Source organism: Cardiocondyla obscurior, linkage group LG04 (assembly GCF_019399895.1).
Source record: "Cardiocondyla obscurior isolate alpha-2009 linkage group LG04, Cobs3.1, whole genome shotgun sequence".
Taxonomy (NCBI): Eukaryota; Metazoa; Arthropoda; class Insecta; order Hymenoptera; family Formicidae; genus Cardiocondyla; species Cardiocondyla obscurior.
This window is the reverse complement of record NC_091867.1, coordinates 8,038,352-8,052,897: the sequence shown is the minus strand read 5'-3', so window position 1 is coordinate 8,052,897 and position 14,546 is coordinate 8,038,352. Positions and strand designations below refer to the sequence as shown.

The window sequence follows — 14,546 nt, the reverse complement described above, 5'->3', positions numbered from 1 at the left end:
GTCACACTATCAGGAAGTGGCATCGTAATTTTCAGTCTCTTTCGCGGGTAATTTGACAAGTAATCAATCAGCATTCTTCCTGCCTCGTACCACCGTATTCCCTAACGATCGACCAGACGCTCTCTATCGTCCCGAAAATCTGTAAAGTAACACAAGTGTACATTGCATCACCTAAAGATTATTTAAATGCGTATTAAAACAAACTCGCTGTGTCAGATAAATAATAACAGTGTTTATGTGTACCTGATAATCTCACGATCGATTAAATTGGAAAAGAGAGTCGATAAACGGATCTCGAAGCTAATTCGTATTTTTCACGGAGGAATTATTTTAATAAACTCGTGGCGCGAGGCGAACTTTTTAAAAACTTGAAGGAAACATATATTTCGAAAAGTTATACAAATTAAAAGGAAACGCGATTTTCTCTCTCTTTCTTTCTTTTTTTTTTCTCTGCACATCCATTTTTAAGAACCGTATACCAAGATTAACAGCCACACGACGAAAATAGCGATGTTCTTCGCGAGCATCGTCCTCGTGGCTTCCGCCCACTTTGTCGACGTCTCGATTAGTATGAGTATGAGCAGCATGATGGTCGACATGCCCAAGGCGGAGAACAGGCCCAGCAAGGGTACCATTTGGGGCACAGCGATGGCCGAGAGCGCTACGGGAAAGAGGGACAAGGACGAGTTACTTCCTGGTAATTACATTCAACATTCGTGCCATCGAGTGATCATAATCGCGACATGCTCACTGGTGCCCATTACACCACATAACCGAAGTAAACTTTCATAAAATCGTTGCTGCGCCACGCTTTTCGCCGCGACTCTCGAACGTATCGCCGGCCACAGGACGCTGATCGGGACGTAGTACGCCAAACCGAGAGTGAAGAGGACCGGCAGGAAAACGACTACCTTGACTACTTGGGCTAGGCTGTAAAAATGTAGTAAAAACTTGATTGATAAAAGTGGATGAATTGCAAATTTTTTAATTGTCTCCGATCGATAAAAATATCAGATTACGCATCTCAATTGACGATACAGCAACGATATTCCCTCCGTTTCCTTTTTTTATCGATTTAAAGTACAATTATTATATCGAAAGAGATAGATTTAGATTAATGCTGAAGTGGAAAAGATTATCACGGTACAATTCCAAACACGTGAACCGTTTACGTTTCTGACGAAATTTATAGTTACGGTGAACGAATAATTATTGTCGCTGTGAGATTGTGTTATTATCAGTTGGATTTTAAAATAACGTTAAAACGTCGCAAAAACGTGCGACACGGCTTTATTAACTATAATAAAATACGGGACGTCTGGGAGCTCGACGATGACTCAAGAAGAAATATTTCCAGACAAATTCCATAACAACATTCTAAAGTGAGTTACGTTTCTCGACACGTGTTAATAATAATCTGAATAATTCAGGACATTACTCATTACGTGCAGATAAACGGTCGGATTTAATAACTCGAAATTTTATGCGACGTAAATGCAAATCAATCGGCGGAACGAGTTGATTCGCGCTCGGACAATTCCTCGAATATTACATCTACATATTGCAATCAACGACACGTGAAGTCGTCAGGACGCATTGTCTAGATATAACTATTCCGACAATTTGACTGAAATTGTCTTTTAAACTAGTTTCGAGCCGGGGTCGAGTCCTTCACGTTCACGTGGTCAAACTGACCCTCGCGTATTTTCCAGCTCATGGTTGGCTGCCTATCCCGTTTCGCTTTTGTTAAAAATTTACGTTATTCGAAGGATAAGCCCGTCCACTTCGACTAGGCACGCCGAGCGATAGAACGTGAAAATCGGGAATAACGTGCGCGTAGAAAAAAATGCGCGGCCACGTAAATGTTAAGCACATCCTGTTCTGCGACCGCCGATTACGAGACGTTAATTATACAGCTGTCAGTTTTCAAAACTCATAGCCGAGATATTTACCGATTGTCGCACGTTCTCGTGCACAGGGTAATTACCGTTGATAACAATTTAGCTGACATCCCTGGCGAAGTAACAAAGTTCATTTGCACGTGAAACTGACGTAATTCCGTCCGGTATTTCGTGCGCCGAGCGGTCCGCCAAAATTCCGGCTAGTACTTGATCGAAATGTAATTAACGATAATTGATCGAAAGGGAAAGGAAAACAGAGAGAAATATGTCAAATATCTTCAACGTTAAGGTACTAATTATATAAATATATCGGCGAGTAGTAGCGCGAGTATTTCGCAAGGTAGAAAATTAATCCACCTACGTCTCCTCCATGGGCAAGTTCTTAATTACGGTGTCGCAAGCGTTTCGGGTACTTGTAGTAGCCGAGTAAACCGAAAGCCAGGTAGACGATGGCGTTGAGGGACGTGCTGGCGACGATCAATCGATGCATACAGCCGGGATGCATTATTCCGTTCTACAGCGGCAGGTACAGAGTCATATTGTGAAAGGCAAACATAATAATGGCGCAATACATGGGCACGGGTAGAACGGTCGTTAGGGCGTCAAGTCTACGGGGATCGGGAGTATCCTCCAGGAAATAATAAAGCGCGATGTAGACCCCGAGAAACAGGAAGAGAGCACCGACGACGGAGAACGGCGCAAGATACCACAGGTTCGGCGCGAATCCCAGGGCGCAGGTGACGGGGAAGAAGATAACGACGTAGAGACGTAGGTTCATCTCGAGACTCGAGAAGAATTCTATCACCTGGAAATGAGCGCCGCGGTGCACAAAGCGATACGCGTTGCGTAACTAATTCGGCTTTGATATAACGCCGGATATCTCTGAATTAAAGATATCCGCGATTACGTCGAAACGAGTGAAAACTTATCGCGGAGGGGAAAAAAAAAAAAAAAAAAAGAAAAGGCGCTGATTTGATTTCAAGATAGATATCGCGATTTCCCGCAATTTGTCGTATCGCATCGGCACTGTTTGTTCAATCTCTGTTATTTGGTTAATGCAGCGAAAACGCGAGGTAGACCGGCGCGCGTAAAATAAAATGCGATCCAGGCAGCAAAAAGATTTTTCCCCACCCCGTCTGCGAGAGTGGACCTTAGGTCGGTGTTTCTTTGATTGAAACACCGAGCTGCGATTTCCGGGTGACCGGTGGAAGCGAAGGATCTTCCGTTCTCTGTACAAGCGACGGCTTGCGGTTTCGTAAAGAGAGCCGGCGGTTGAAATTGAGGCCGGCCGTTCCGGACCGGGGGTACTCCGGGTAAGAGGATTTTTATTCGTCACCGAACGGACGTCACGATGCTGTTTTATCGCCTCGACTTCCGGCACCGGCGGTATCCGCGGTGCTCTGTCGTATACCTGTTGGAATGACGTGGCCACGTACAAGATGTATATCAACGGCGGCCTGAAAGTGTACGGAGCAAATGATCACGTTGGTAACTACGCCGAATAGCCTGCCGTACTTTCGAATCCTCTCCGGTCCCGCCTGGAAGGAGAACTGCGCCGTTTCGGCAAAATCCAACTTGGGCACGTGATTGCGCCTGCATAACTCCTGGGAGCATTGCACCTGTGAATCGAGAAAGAAAGAGAGAGGAAGAAAGAGAAAAAGGAACCCGTCTGCATTCGGATGCGGTTTCGCGCGATGGGACCTTCCTTTCCCTCTATGTTTAATAGCTTATCTCATCGGCGGCGCCGATTCGCAAACAATTGAGTCATCGGCGGCGTAAGGGCGAGAGTGTCGCCGGGCTGTTTCCTTCTTTTCCGTTCCCGCCGGGTGTTTATCGGTTTTTAAATGCTCAGCCGGCGACGACTCGAGGAAGGAAAGGTTCTCTCCGAGCTTTCCCGTATTCTCATGTATGACGATAACGGCCGTGTGAACGCACAGCGTACCGACGCCGATACCGCAGACGATCGACGACGCGTAGCCGGTCCTTCGAAACGCGTGCGGCAGGAAAAGCACGTCGGTGCCCATCGCACTCTTCACCAGATGCATGAACACGGCGAAATCTCTGCGAAACGTTTATCGCGAATAATACAGACATGATTTTTTTTTCTGCGTGCCCGATAAGCTAACCGCGTGTAATAAATAAGATAACGTTTAATCGTTAATCCAACCGTTAATCCCGATTAATTTTACAAAATTTATCGCGTACAATCGTTTCCCACGTCGTTCTGCGCAATGATAAATATTTCACGAATATATTTCACGTTAATCGCGCAGTTTAGGATTAAAGGCGGACAACGTACGAGGTCAGAAACGTGGAAGCGCGATTAGTGAAGGGATCGTACGCATCTTCCTGGATCGACCGCTCGGCTAGATTATTTCCCGCGACTTGCCCTTTTGAGACGCGAGCTCTGTCATCAGCATCGGATCAAGAATGTAAATGCGCGCCTCGTATTTAAATGCCCAACAGAAAATATCTTACTTATCGATCATATCGCGCGTTGCCTGGAATTCCGCAAGGTCTCCTTGGATATCTTCGACAGCATCCGGATCTTTCGCTCGCGGATCCAGCGAGACGCTCTCGTAGGACGATGCTAATCGGTAAACTATTTATTAACCCGCTCGCGTGATGTTACGTGTGGTATTAATGCCTGCTCGTAAACCCGTTTAGCAGAAGTGGCATTTAATCCGGCAAGAAAACATCCGCACGCAATCTGATCGTCGAAGGAAACGTGACGAAAACGTCTTTAAATGCGGCAATTTCAAAGTACGGCTAAGTCAAACGGACAATTACCTTCGTAACTTTGACTGACATTTACACCCGAAGAGTACAAAATCTTCATGAATTTACTATCGATTTAAATTACTCGAGAAAAAGATTGGAAACTCTCAAGTTCGTATTAAAAAAAAAATAATAAAATAAAATTAAGTGTTTTCTCTTTAATTTTCTGCTAATGCAAATTAACTTTAATCCACGTCAACTTATTTTTCATCCTTCTGAAAACTAGAAAAAAAAAAATTACATCGTAATTAAAATTAATATTACGAAGTTAAAGTAGACCTATAACTGCAAAATATAATAAAAGATATTTCTTTTCGAACATTCATGTTACAACAATGTTCAACAACTACGCATTCTCTAGAAATAAAACAGATAAACGTGGTCGTTTAGTGTTAAACAACGTATAATTACTCGTTATTTAGCACGATAGTGTAAGTGCACTATTTTTACTGCGAATTTTAATTGTACATAACAATTTTATGCTTAACTTTTCTTTTAAATAATTACGCTTTCATACTACTTTCAATAAACTTGAAATATATGTAAAAAAAAAAAAAAATAGTTTAATGAAATCGGAACTGCATAATTCAACGTTGTTATCTCACCTAGGATTACATAAAAAAAAAAAAAGACAAAAGACTTCATTAGTGTAAAGTCGTCGTTTCAAAATGTTTTAAAAAACAAATAGTTTCACGGTAACGCGATTTATTTCTACATAGCTGTTTATCAAAAGGCATTTTCTTATAAGAAATTCTTTAGCTGCATAAATACGATAAGAAACATATTAGTTACATAATCATACAACTGAAGAGATAAAGTATCTCGAGTTTTCGTTTTTGACTTGAAATACGTGTGAAAATGCCAATTTTTTAGAACACTTCTTTTTATCTAAAGTGGTATTTATTTCGATGAAATAAATTTGGTTTTTTTCCAATGGCACCGCAGCTCAGAACGAGCCTCAGCCTATATCATTATGTCCCCTATTCAGAGGCCACAATGTTGCGTTCACGACACACTTAGATTAGCCTTGTTAGGTCGGTTGTCAGCTCTACGCTAACTAGGTCCTGTATTTGAGATCTGTGAGAGCATATCTCTCTTGTAATTTTCAAGTAATTCTTTTTATTAATAGGATCACATCATCGCAGATTCGTTACATATAATATTTATTTACATTATAGCTAATTTATTTAAATAAATCGCGACGTCCTCTATGTACAAATATCGGTGTGTATTCGTAAAACAATAATTAATAATTCTATAATGATAAGACATATCTAAACTAGATAAAATATAATACAGTGACAGCGCTTAAATAACCGTCAATACCGAGAGGATGCTGCACCCCCGCAGCCCATTTATATGCTCTTTCTTGTTAATTAAAGGTATAAAAATAATAGCCTCCAGTCGGCAGCGAGCACGTCGATACGAGCACTAAAGTCCACCGGCTGTACGAATAACAATAATATCTGAGCATTTTCGCTGGCATCACGAACCTCATTGTACAAGAAGGAAAATAAGACAAGGAAAAGAGCAAAAATTCACCGAGTGCGCGCCGGTTCCCCTGTTCGTTTCCATCGCGCGTAAAGATATTAGGCGCTAAATAATAAGTAAAATCCGTCAGTCCTGTGGCTTACACCTTAAACTATATGTTAATCACATGTTTCACGGTTATTTATAGCTAAGATCACAGGTTTTGTCTGTGATTATTAATCAGTGTTCACAATCGTCACGTTATTAGTTATAAATAATTAAATTGGTTGTTGAAACGAGGAACTGTGTAGTAGAAAGTGCTCTTTCCGGAGTCGCGGGCATCGTAGGATTTAATTATCGCACATTGAAATACACGATTCCGGTGAATTCGACGAGCTTTAACCTTCCTATAACGAGTAAGAGTTTCACATCGTTCACATTTTATCACTCAAATATACACGTTGAGAACGAAAAACGAATGAACGGCAAATACGAAATTAAAATTGTTTTGAAAACTTGATTAATACACCGCATTTTTATTCGTTCTGTTCGCATTCATTGTTCGTTCATGCATTCGATGTATATCTCTCCAATGTACAACCCGTTATTGCATCTTGCGGACAAGCGCATGATAATTAAATGATATGTGTTGTTTTTGAGAAAGTGTGACTAAAGAACCCTCAACATATTTTCATATTCAATGAAAACTCCAACATATGCTTTGTCTTTTAAATTTTTCAACAATCACCACGCACTTCTTTTAATGCATAGCACTGTTTTCGTATCGTCAACTTAACATCGGCTACACTTGGACATAAATCCACATTATAATAACAAACGTAATAAATAAAATAGTAATTAATCACAACATAGATTTAATTCGAAAATAGAAATGCTAAATGGAATATGAAATTGCAGTTATGGAATGTGAGATATATCGACTGTTATCTTCTGTCGCGAGCTAGTAACCCGAGCGGACCTTTCCACAACACTCGACTGCTAACGATACACTTTTATTAAACCAAAGCTTTTCGCCTAAAAGTAAAAGAAATTAGAAATATTCGTGAAATACATACAAATAGTGATACATAAAGACGTAAAATGTATGAAGTTACGAAATATTGTTACCGAACGTTGACCAAGTAATTGAAAGTTTGATTAACAAACTCATTCTTGATGTTGGTTAGGTAAACCAAATACACGTGGAAAATAGTATTAAACATAACATTGAAACAAAAAAAAAAAAATATATAAGTATTTACCATTGCACTTATTGATATGCGATTTTATAAAATATTCAAAAATGTTTCTTAATTAATATAAATTATATATAACTTTTAGGTTTGTGATAACTCAGGTATATATTTTACACGTATGCGTGAAAACTTCGAGCAGAGATGAAAAAAAACGTATATTCTTGTACACATTTTTTTTTTTGTTAATTCGAAAAAAAATTGTATTATATATTGATACGTACGTGTATACTATTTTTTTTTACTTTCATAAACAAATTTTATATTTTTATATAAATTTGAAAAACTGTATTTAAACATGACAAAGTTATGAAAAATTAAACTTGATCGTACTACCGTCTTTAGATCGCGCATTTTCCTCAAAGTGAAAGTAACAGCTTTAAGCATTTTCTCAGTTATTGCCAGAAAGCAAAACTGCCTGCTAAAAAATCTCCGTCGTGTTACAAAGATGTATGAAATGTTCTTTAAATGCAATTCGGGGGGCAGTACATATCAACTTCTGAGGAAAATGCTGTTATACTTCAGTTTAGAATCGTTAAATTTCTGTACGTCTAGAATCGCCGTGGTTTTCGACTCCTCAACAAAATAAAAACGAAAAAACATTCGATTAAAAAGGCACAGAATAAGAGTCATTGAGAACGCCAGTGTCACATTTCCAGCGCGTCGTATCATTTGAACGAATATGTTTTACGTGTCTAGAATTCTTGTTATGTATACATTTATGTATGCATCGGTGACACAACGCATGCAAGGCCGCGTAGAAGCATAACCAGTAATGTGGTATGAAATAATGGTATGAAAGAAGCCGGAGCAAGGAGCTTAACTCCACGCAACTCGCCGTTTAACTAGCTTCGCGTTAATGTCGGCACTATTTAATATTCGCTCGAAATCGGATGACACTCGAGCGAATCGCACTCTGCCAGGGCTTCACCACGTCGCAGAGGGAACTCGTCGGTTAGCAGGCTTTCTGGCACCGTAGCCGCCGAGTCGATACTGTCGAAATAACGATGAGGCCACGCAGAGTTCGTGCGGAAGTGCCTGGTGGGCGAGCCAATTATGAATTCCACCCGTGTGGAGCCGGTGACCGAAGATGTCTCTTGATTCAAGGAATCCGGATAAAGGGACGAGTCGCTGTGGCGGAAACTGCTGTTGGTCGAACACCAGGAACACGCTGGCTCGGCGCAGTTCTGAAAGACACGGAATTCAAATTACCTAAATGAATAAATCAAATGCGCCCGACTGTTCTCTCATAAAGCGACAGAGCCTTCCTGCCGAAACTACAGCATCGCTTTAGAGATGCATAAAAAAGATAAATTTTATACATTATTTAGAGCTGCTAAATTGTATCAATCTTGTGTGTTTTTTTTTTTAACAAAATTTACACAAAAGAAAATTACATGTTAAACGTAGTGGCAATAATCTGTAAAAAAAAAGGTATCAGCGTTACTGGCTTTTAATACTATCAAGATGCTATCTATCATTCCTTATATTTGTATAATATATGTATATAGTATATATAGGCGAAAGTAAGACTTTAATACGAAGCGCATTTACTACTGATGATTCGAATTCGTAAGAAATGTAAATAAGAATCGTGATATTTAGATAGAGAGAAACGTTCTAAATTATTTTAGCGAATGGAACGCATGTGTCGTAAAAAATATAAAACTGTCCCGCGCGATATTGCTGGACATGAGATGGATAATGAACTGGGGGGAATCCAAGCAGGTAAGCGTGTGGTCGATTCATTTTCTTCTCAAAATCGCTGATCGCAAACGCGGCTATGATCGATCGCGACTATAACAGCTCTCTCGGGTTTCTATGCTCCACATACAAGCTACGCTAGCAAATAAGATTAAATCTCGGCAAACGAAAAGAGCAAACGAAATTTAAACACACAACATACGTTTAAAAGAGCAAGGAGAAAATTCGCTGGCGATGAATGCTGACGATAAAAATATGCACGTGCTAAATAAATGGCTTTTCTTTTTCTCTCTTTTTTTTTCCCCACATCGTGCGAATAACAGATGCTCGAAAAGACGTATCAGCAAAATGTACGAAAGACAGATGGATAATGCGACGAACCGAGCATTCACGGCTGTTTGCATTTTTATGAACGAAAGACAAATGTGATAATCTAAATGTGGTGCTAGGATATTTCTAATTCTACCGAGCGGTCGGTCGTACTAAAACAAAGCTATGTGATGAAAGCTCGCGCTTATCACGATGGATGCGTAGACTTTGATCAAATATTCTGTGATCGGCCGCGCATGCACAAATTAATGGATTTCTCGTACATAAATTGCAAAGAAAAAGAAAAAGCGGCAATGTCCAATGTGCGAGTAACCGTGTACACCTTTCGCGATGCGATTTTGAAATAATATAAGAAACTGTTCGTTTTACCGTGTGTTTTAACACTACTATTAAGATTCTAAGAAATAAGATACCTAAAAATATATTATTTTCTGTTATAAAATAACGTGTAGAACAAGCGATCTTTTTCGACAGAAAAGCAAAAAGAAAAACGTGTCTTAAAAATAATATATAAAAAAAAAATTGAATCTACTGCAATAAACTAAACGATTAATACCTATTAGTTCTATATAATTCAAACAAAAGCGTATTAAAACTACGTTATTCATTCCAATAGCTTAAAGAACTCACGTAATATATTTGCAGAAGTATCTTATATATTTGCAATCCGGGAGATTTAACTACGGGTACGTGCGCATGCCAAAATCCAAGTGAGAACGTTCAAACCATTGTGTATATTCTACTAGTGTGGGCAGGGGGGTGGGAATAAAAGTGGATTGAAAAGATAAAGGCTACAGCTCACCACATCCAGGAAAGAAGCATCGAAGCAAATGATAATAAAAGAAGCATAACTTACGAGAAAAAACCGGCGGCACGCGAGAAGGGGCCACTTTCTTTCTTTATTGGACCGCCGTTGGGGACGGGCTCGAACGCACGTTCGCCTACCCTCCAGATCAGACTGATTTCGGTATGGTGGACGGTCGGACGTACAATTGATGGTTTTAAAACAAGAATCAGTCGATTCGCTCGCTCAAGTCTCTGCATGTTAGAGAGGCATTTCTTTTTTTTTTCCAGGAACATTATCAGGTAAAGATAGTGGCTCGGTAGAAAAATGGAAATTCTGTTCCTGCGTGTAATCGTACATCATTGGTACCGTATCGAAGTCCGCGATGGTATTAGAGGAAATTGGATAGGACAAAGAAAAACGTCACGGAAAAATAGGAAATAAATGTTATAAAATGTCGGTGCATACCATTATCTGTATCATTATAGGAGATCACGTCAGATATATCCTCGATAAATTTATGTATATCGTCCCTCGGTTTCACCGACAGATATAATCACTGTTACAATTAATATGTACGTTAAAGATGTGACGTAATGATAGTAATAGTAATAGTTACAGGCGAGAAATACAGAAATGAAACAGTTAGCAAGATACTACAAAAGGATTGACCGTCAAATGAAAGCGACGGTAGAGTGAGTAGCCATTTAATCCGTCTAGCCGATCTTAATTTAACGAGACCAAAGTCAGTGCGAATCGAAATATTAATGGGAAATAAAAAGGATAGCGATTTTCTAGTTCGATTTCCAAGGATAAGAGAATGGACTTCGAAGGGAATGATGTCGAAGGCGGTGATTGTCCCTAAGAGAGAGAGAGAGCGACTACAGTCCGTCATCCTGGGGGAGAGAAGGCTTGCCAAGAGCTCTCTACTATACCGGGCCGTTGGACAACGGTGACTTCAGCCAGCTGCTCCAAAAGAATTGCTTTACGGGTCGTACCTTGCCGTTCTCGGCCGTATCGACGGACGTCGCTGCGCGCGCCAGGCTGTGGGAACGGCGTGCGGGAGCGGGCGGTCGTCGAGGAGGAACGTTAATCGTTCCCGTGGTCGGCGAAGACGTGCCGAGATTGTTGTTCGACTCCAGCGAGTCACGGGCGCGGGACAGCGAGGAGGATTTATTTAAGGAGTCTCGGCTGGAATTGTTACGCGGCAAGGACCGGTTGTTCAAAGATGACTCCCGGTTTGTTTCTTTGCTGTTTCCGCCGCTGACACTATTGTTGCTGCTTCCGTTACCACCGCTCTTGGATAAACTCCTATTGCCCAAAGAGTCCCGGCTGGAGTCGCGCGGTTTCGACAACGACTTGCCGCCGCCATGGCTGTCGCGACTAGAATCACGCGGCGGTCTCGTTAGCGACTTGAGCGATTCCCTGCTATCGTTCCTGCCGTGACTGACTGGTCGCGCAGGTATCGTTGCAGTTACATTCGCTGTAGGCGTCGTCGATGCTGTCTTGCCGCTTATGTTGCCGAGTAAAGGTATACGACTAGGACGCCGCCGCGGCGACGGTTTGATCTCTACCGGCTGATGATGGTCCCGCGCGGACTCTGTACTGCTGCCGGGTTCGAGACCGTTCTGCTCGCACCTGGGCTGTTCTAAATCCGCCTCGGGCTCAGTCTCCGTTGGCGGTCGTTGTTGAAGACGCTCCAACACGCGTACTCGCGCCCGCGTGCCTTCCAATTCAATATTTCGCTCTTCCAACTGAAAACAATGCATTTTATATTAGAAAAAGAAGAAAAAAGATTTAAAAAATGAAAAAATAAATGAAAAAAAAAACGGTAAATTAAGTTTGTAGAAGTAAAGGAATGGTGGATTATGAATTGAGAAGTAAAGAGAAGAGGAAGCGGAGTATACCTTTGTGGGCAGCAGGGGAAGGACAATAATTAACTACGTTCCAGTAGTAAAATGAAGAAATTTAGTAATTCTAAGGGAAATAATAAATACATCTATTATAATAGTTTTTAAATTTTTTTAATAAGATTTTAATAAAGCGACTCACCTGGAAACGTAAATCGTCATTTTCTTCGCGCGATTTGTCCAGTCGTTCCGAAAGAGTTTCGCTACTCTTTTTTACTTCGTCTAGCCTTTTTTGTAAAACCTAAATGAGCAAGTTGTCAAGAGATTAACAGATATAGGTGAAGGTTTTTTTTTTTTCTTCTTTCATAGATAGATGGATTAGAGTGGAAATCGTCAATTACCTGATTATGGACGGTAGTAGTGATTAGGTGCCGTTGAAGCTCGAGGGGCGAGTGCTCGCGAAGAATGGCCGCAATTTTCTTTGAATCTACATCTTTCACGTGAGTCACCCTGGTGGGCGAGACTAGGATGGAATCGAGCGCTCCCAACCTAACTCGCCTTTCATTCACGTTTGCCTCAATATCGATGTCGACATTGCGCATCTCGTCGTTGCGCCCGACGACATCCAGCAGCACATTCTTCTCGATAGTCCTCGTGCGAAAACGGTTTTTATGAGCTTTACTTCCAGAACCACCGATCACCGATGCAAACGCCGAGCTTTTGCTCTTAATGCTAGTAATGTTGGCGTTCTTGGGCGAGGTAATTACCGGCGTGATGGGTTGCAGTCTTTGAACGCCCGGTGTTAAAATTTCCGTAACGTTCTCGGTCAGTCCAGCCCGCAACCGATCTTCCAGGCCAGTTTTTAGCGCCGACAAGGCAGCCAATTCCGTTTGTAGTTCCTGGGCTCGGGCGCGACTCGATATCGTTTCCGCTTCCAGTTCGGCCACCTTATCCAGCAGCTGCTCCCTTTCCCGCCTGAGAGCTATCACTTGCGGGTCCCTGCTGTCCTGCCGATTGACGTTCTCGTCATCAACGACGTCGCTACTTCGGTCAATCGTCCCGTCGTCATCGTCAAGGCCGGTGATTTGTCTCACAGCCTCGAGCACGTCCGTCGACACTAAGTCCTCCGTCGCCACGCTCCCCAGGCGACCTTGAAGGCACTCGACTTCCTCCCGTAACCGTATTCCTTTACGGTGGATGACGTCCAGCAAGTTCCAGAGCTCATCCTCCGCCTCGTCCAACGCATTCGGCCGTGGGCTGCTCGCGCGCGGCGCGATCGCCGTCGAGGCGCTATCCTTCGACGAGGTCTCCGTGCTGAAACCGGAGTCCTGGACCGTTGCGCTGCAGTTGTTTTTGGTACCGCCGCTGTGGGAGTTGCTGCGGCTTCTAGGTAGCGAAGATGAAGATTCACCTCCGCCGCCGCTTCCGCTACCACCGCCGCCGCCGCCGCCGCTACTTTCGCGCGTCACTCGCCGTCTTATCTTGCCGGGCTCCCACTCGCATATCCTTCGCGAGGACGGGCTCGACAGCGGTAGCGGAATGTGCGAGCTCTGGGTGCAGGTGGACGACATCACGGACGCACCCGCGGACGCCGTCGCGACCATCTTGTGCCGGAGGTTTGGGAACGTCTCGATGACGAGGTCCCGGAACTCGAGCAGGGCACCGACCTCATTCTGCAATTCCTGCAGGGCCACCAGGGACTTGGCTTGCTCGCTGATAAGGTAGTGGAACGGACCAGGGCGCAAGGGCATGCAGTCCATGCCACCGACGCCGACGCCGCTGCCGACGCCGTTGCTGGCACCGACGTTCACCACAACACCCTCCGTCGAACCGCCGCCGCTGCCGCTGCTACCGCTGCCGGAATGCTGCAACAATCAAGAAGAAATTGTAATCCTTAGCAATTTATTATAGCCTAAAGAAAACGTGCAACCACAAAATAACGCGTACTTTGTAAAGCATTTACCCAATCTATAATTTGCGGTTAAACATTACACGATAATCTAGATAATCCAGAATAAAAAAAAATTAAAAAAAAAAGGAAACAGTTCCTCGTTACATATATATCGTGTAATAATATAGAATAAATACGTAAATGTCGTAATAAAAATTACTTAAGTTTCTAATCTATTTATAAATTCATTAATTAAATCGATTGCAAGGTAAAAATTTTCTTTTTGCCGCTGAAGTCGACAAGAAAACGACACTCTCCTATCTCTCGATCGTTTTCTATAAGTACCACGAAGTAAAGCCCTATGCGTGACGGTGAAACCACTTTCCTGCGCGAAAATAACATACCCGCTAATCCTAAGTGAAGGTGCGCCAACTGTTATCCGAACACGTTGGTAATTTGCCGAGTTCGGCATCTTCTCTAGTACCGTCAATCCCGCGTCGTTCCTTTCGGACACACCCGCGCACGCGAGCGGACCCCGTGACAGCAGAAATTACGTCGATAATCGACGTAATTTATCGCATTGGA

General features: G+C 42.4%; 1 protein-coding gene and 1 pseudogene across 3 annotated transcripts in view; both read right to left on the bottom strand.

The window, feature by feature from the left end:
• Positions 1–181: 181 nt before the first annotated feature.
• On the bottom strand, positions 182–6,177 carry LOC139102193 (proton-coupled amino acid transporter-like protein pathetic; annotated as a pseudogene).
• The window catches only part of Jvl (javelin-like), a 50,363-nt gene continuing 41,211 nt past the window's right edge, over positions 5,395–14,546 (bottom strand). Inside the window, exons 2-5 of one of the 3 annotated variants that reach the window (XM_070655580.1) lie at positions 12,472–13,935; positions 12,273–12,371; positions 11,219–11,974; positions 5,395–8,589 (exon numbers count right to left, since the gene is read on the bottom strand). In XM_070655580.1, coding sequence (XP_070511681.1) covers positions 8,275–8,589; positions 11,219–11,974; positions 12,273–12,371; positions 12,472–13,935 — 2,634 coding nt within the window. In that variant the 3' untranslated portion in view covers positions 5,395–8,274. Of the gene's footprint in view, positions 8,590–10,292; positions 11,975–12,272; positions 12,372–12,471; positions 13,936–14,546 lie in introns of all 3 variants that reach the window. The other 2 variants (XM_070655581.1, XR_011545649.1) reach the window with 2 other exon arrangements.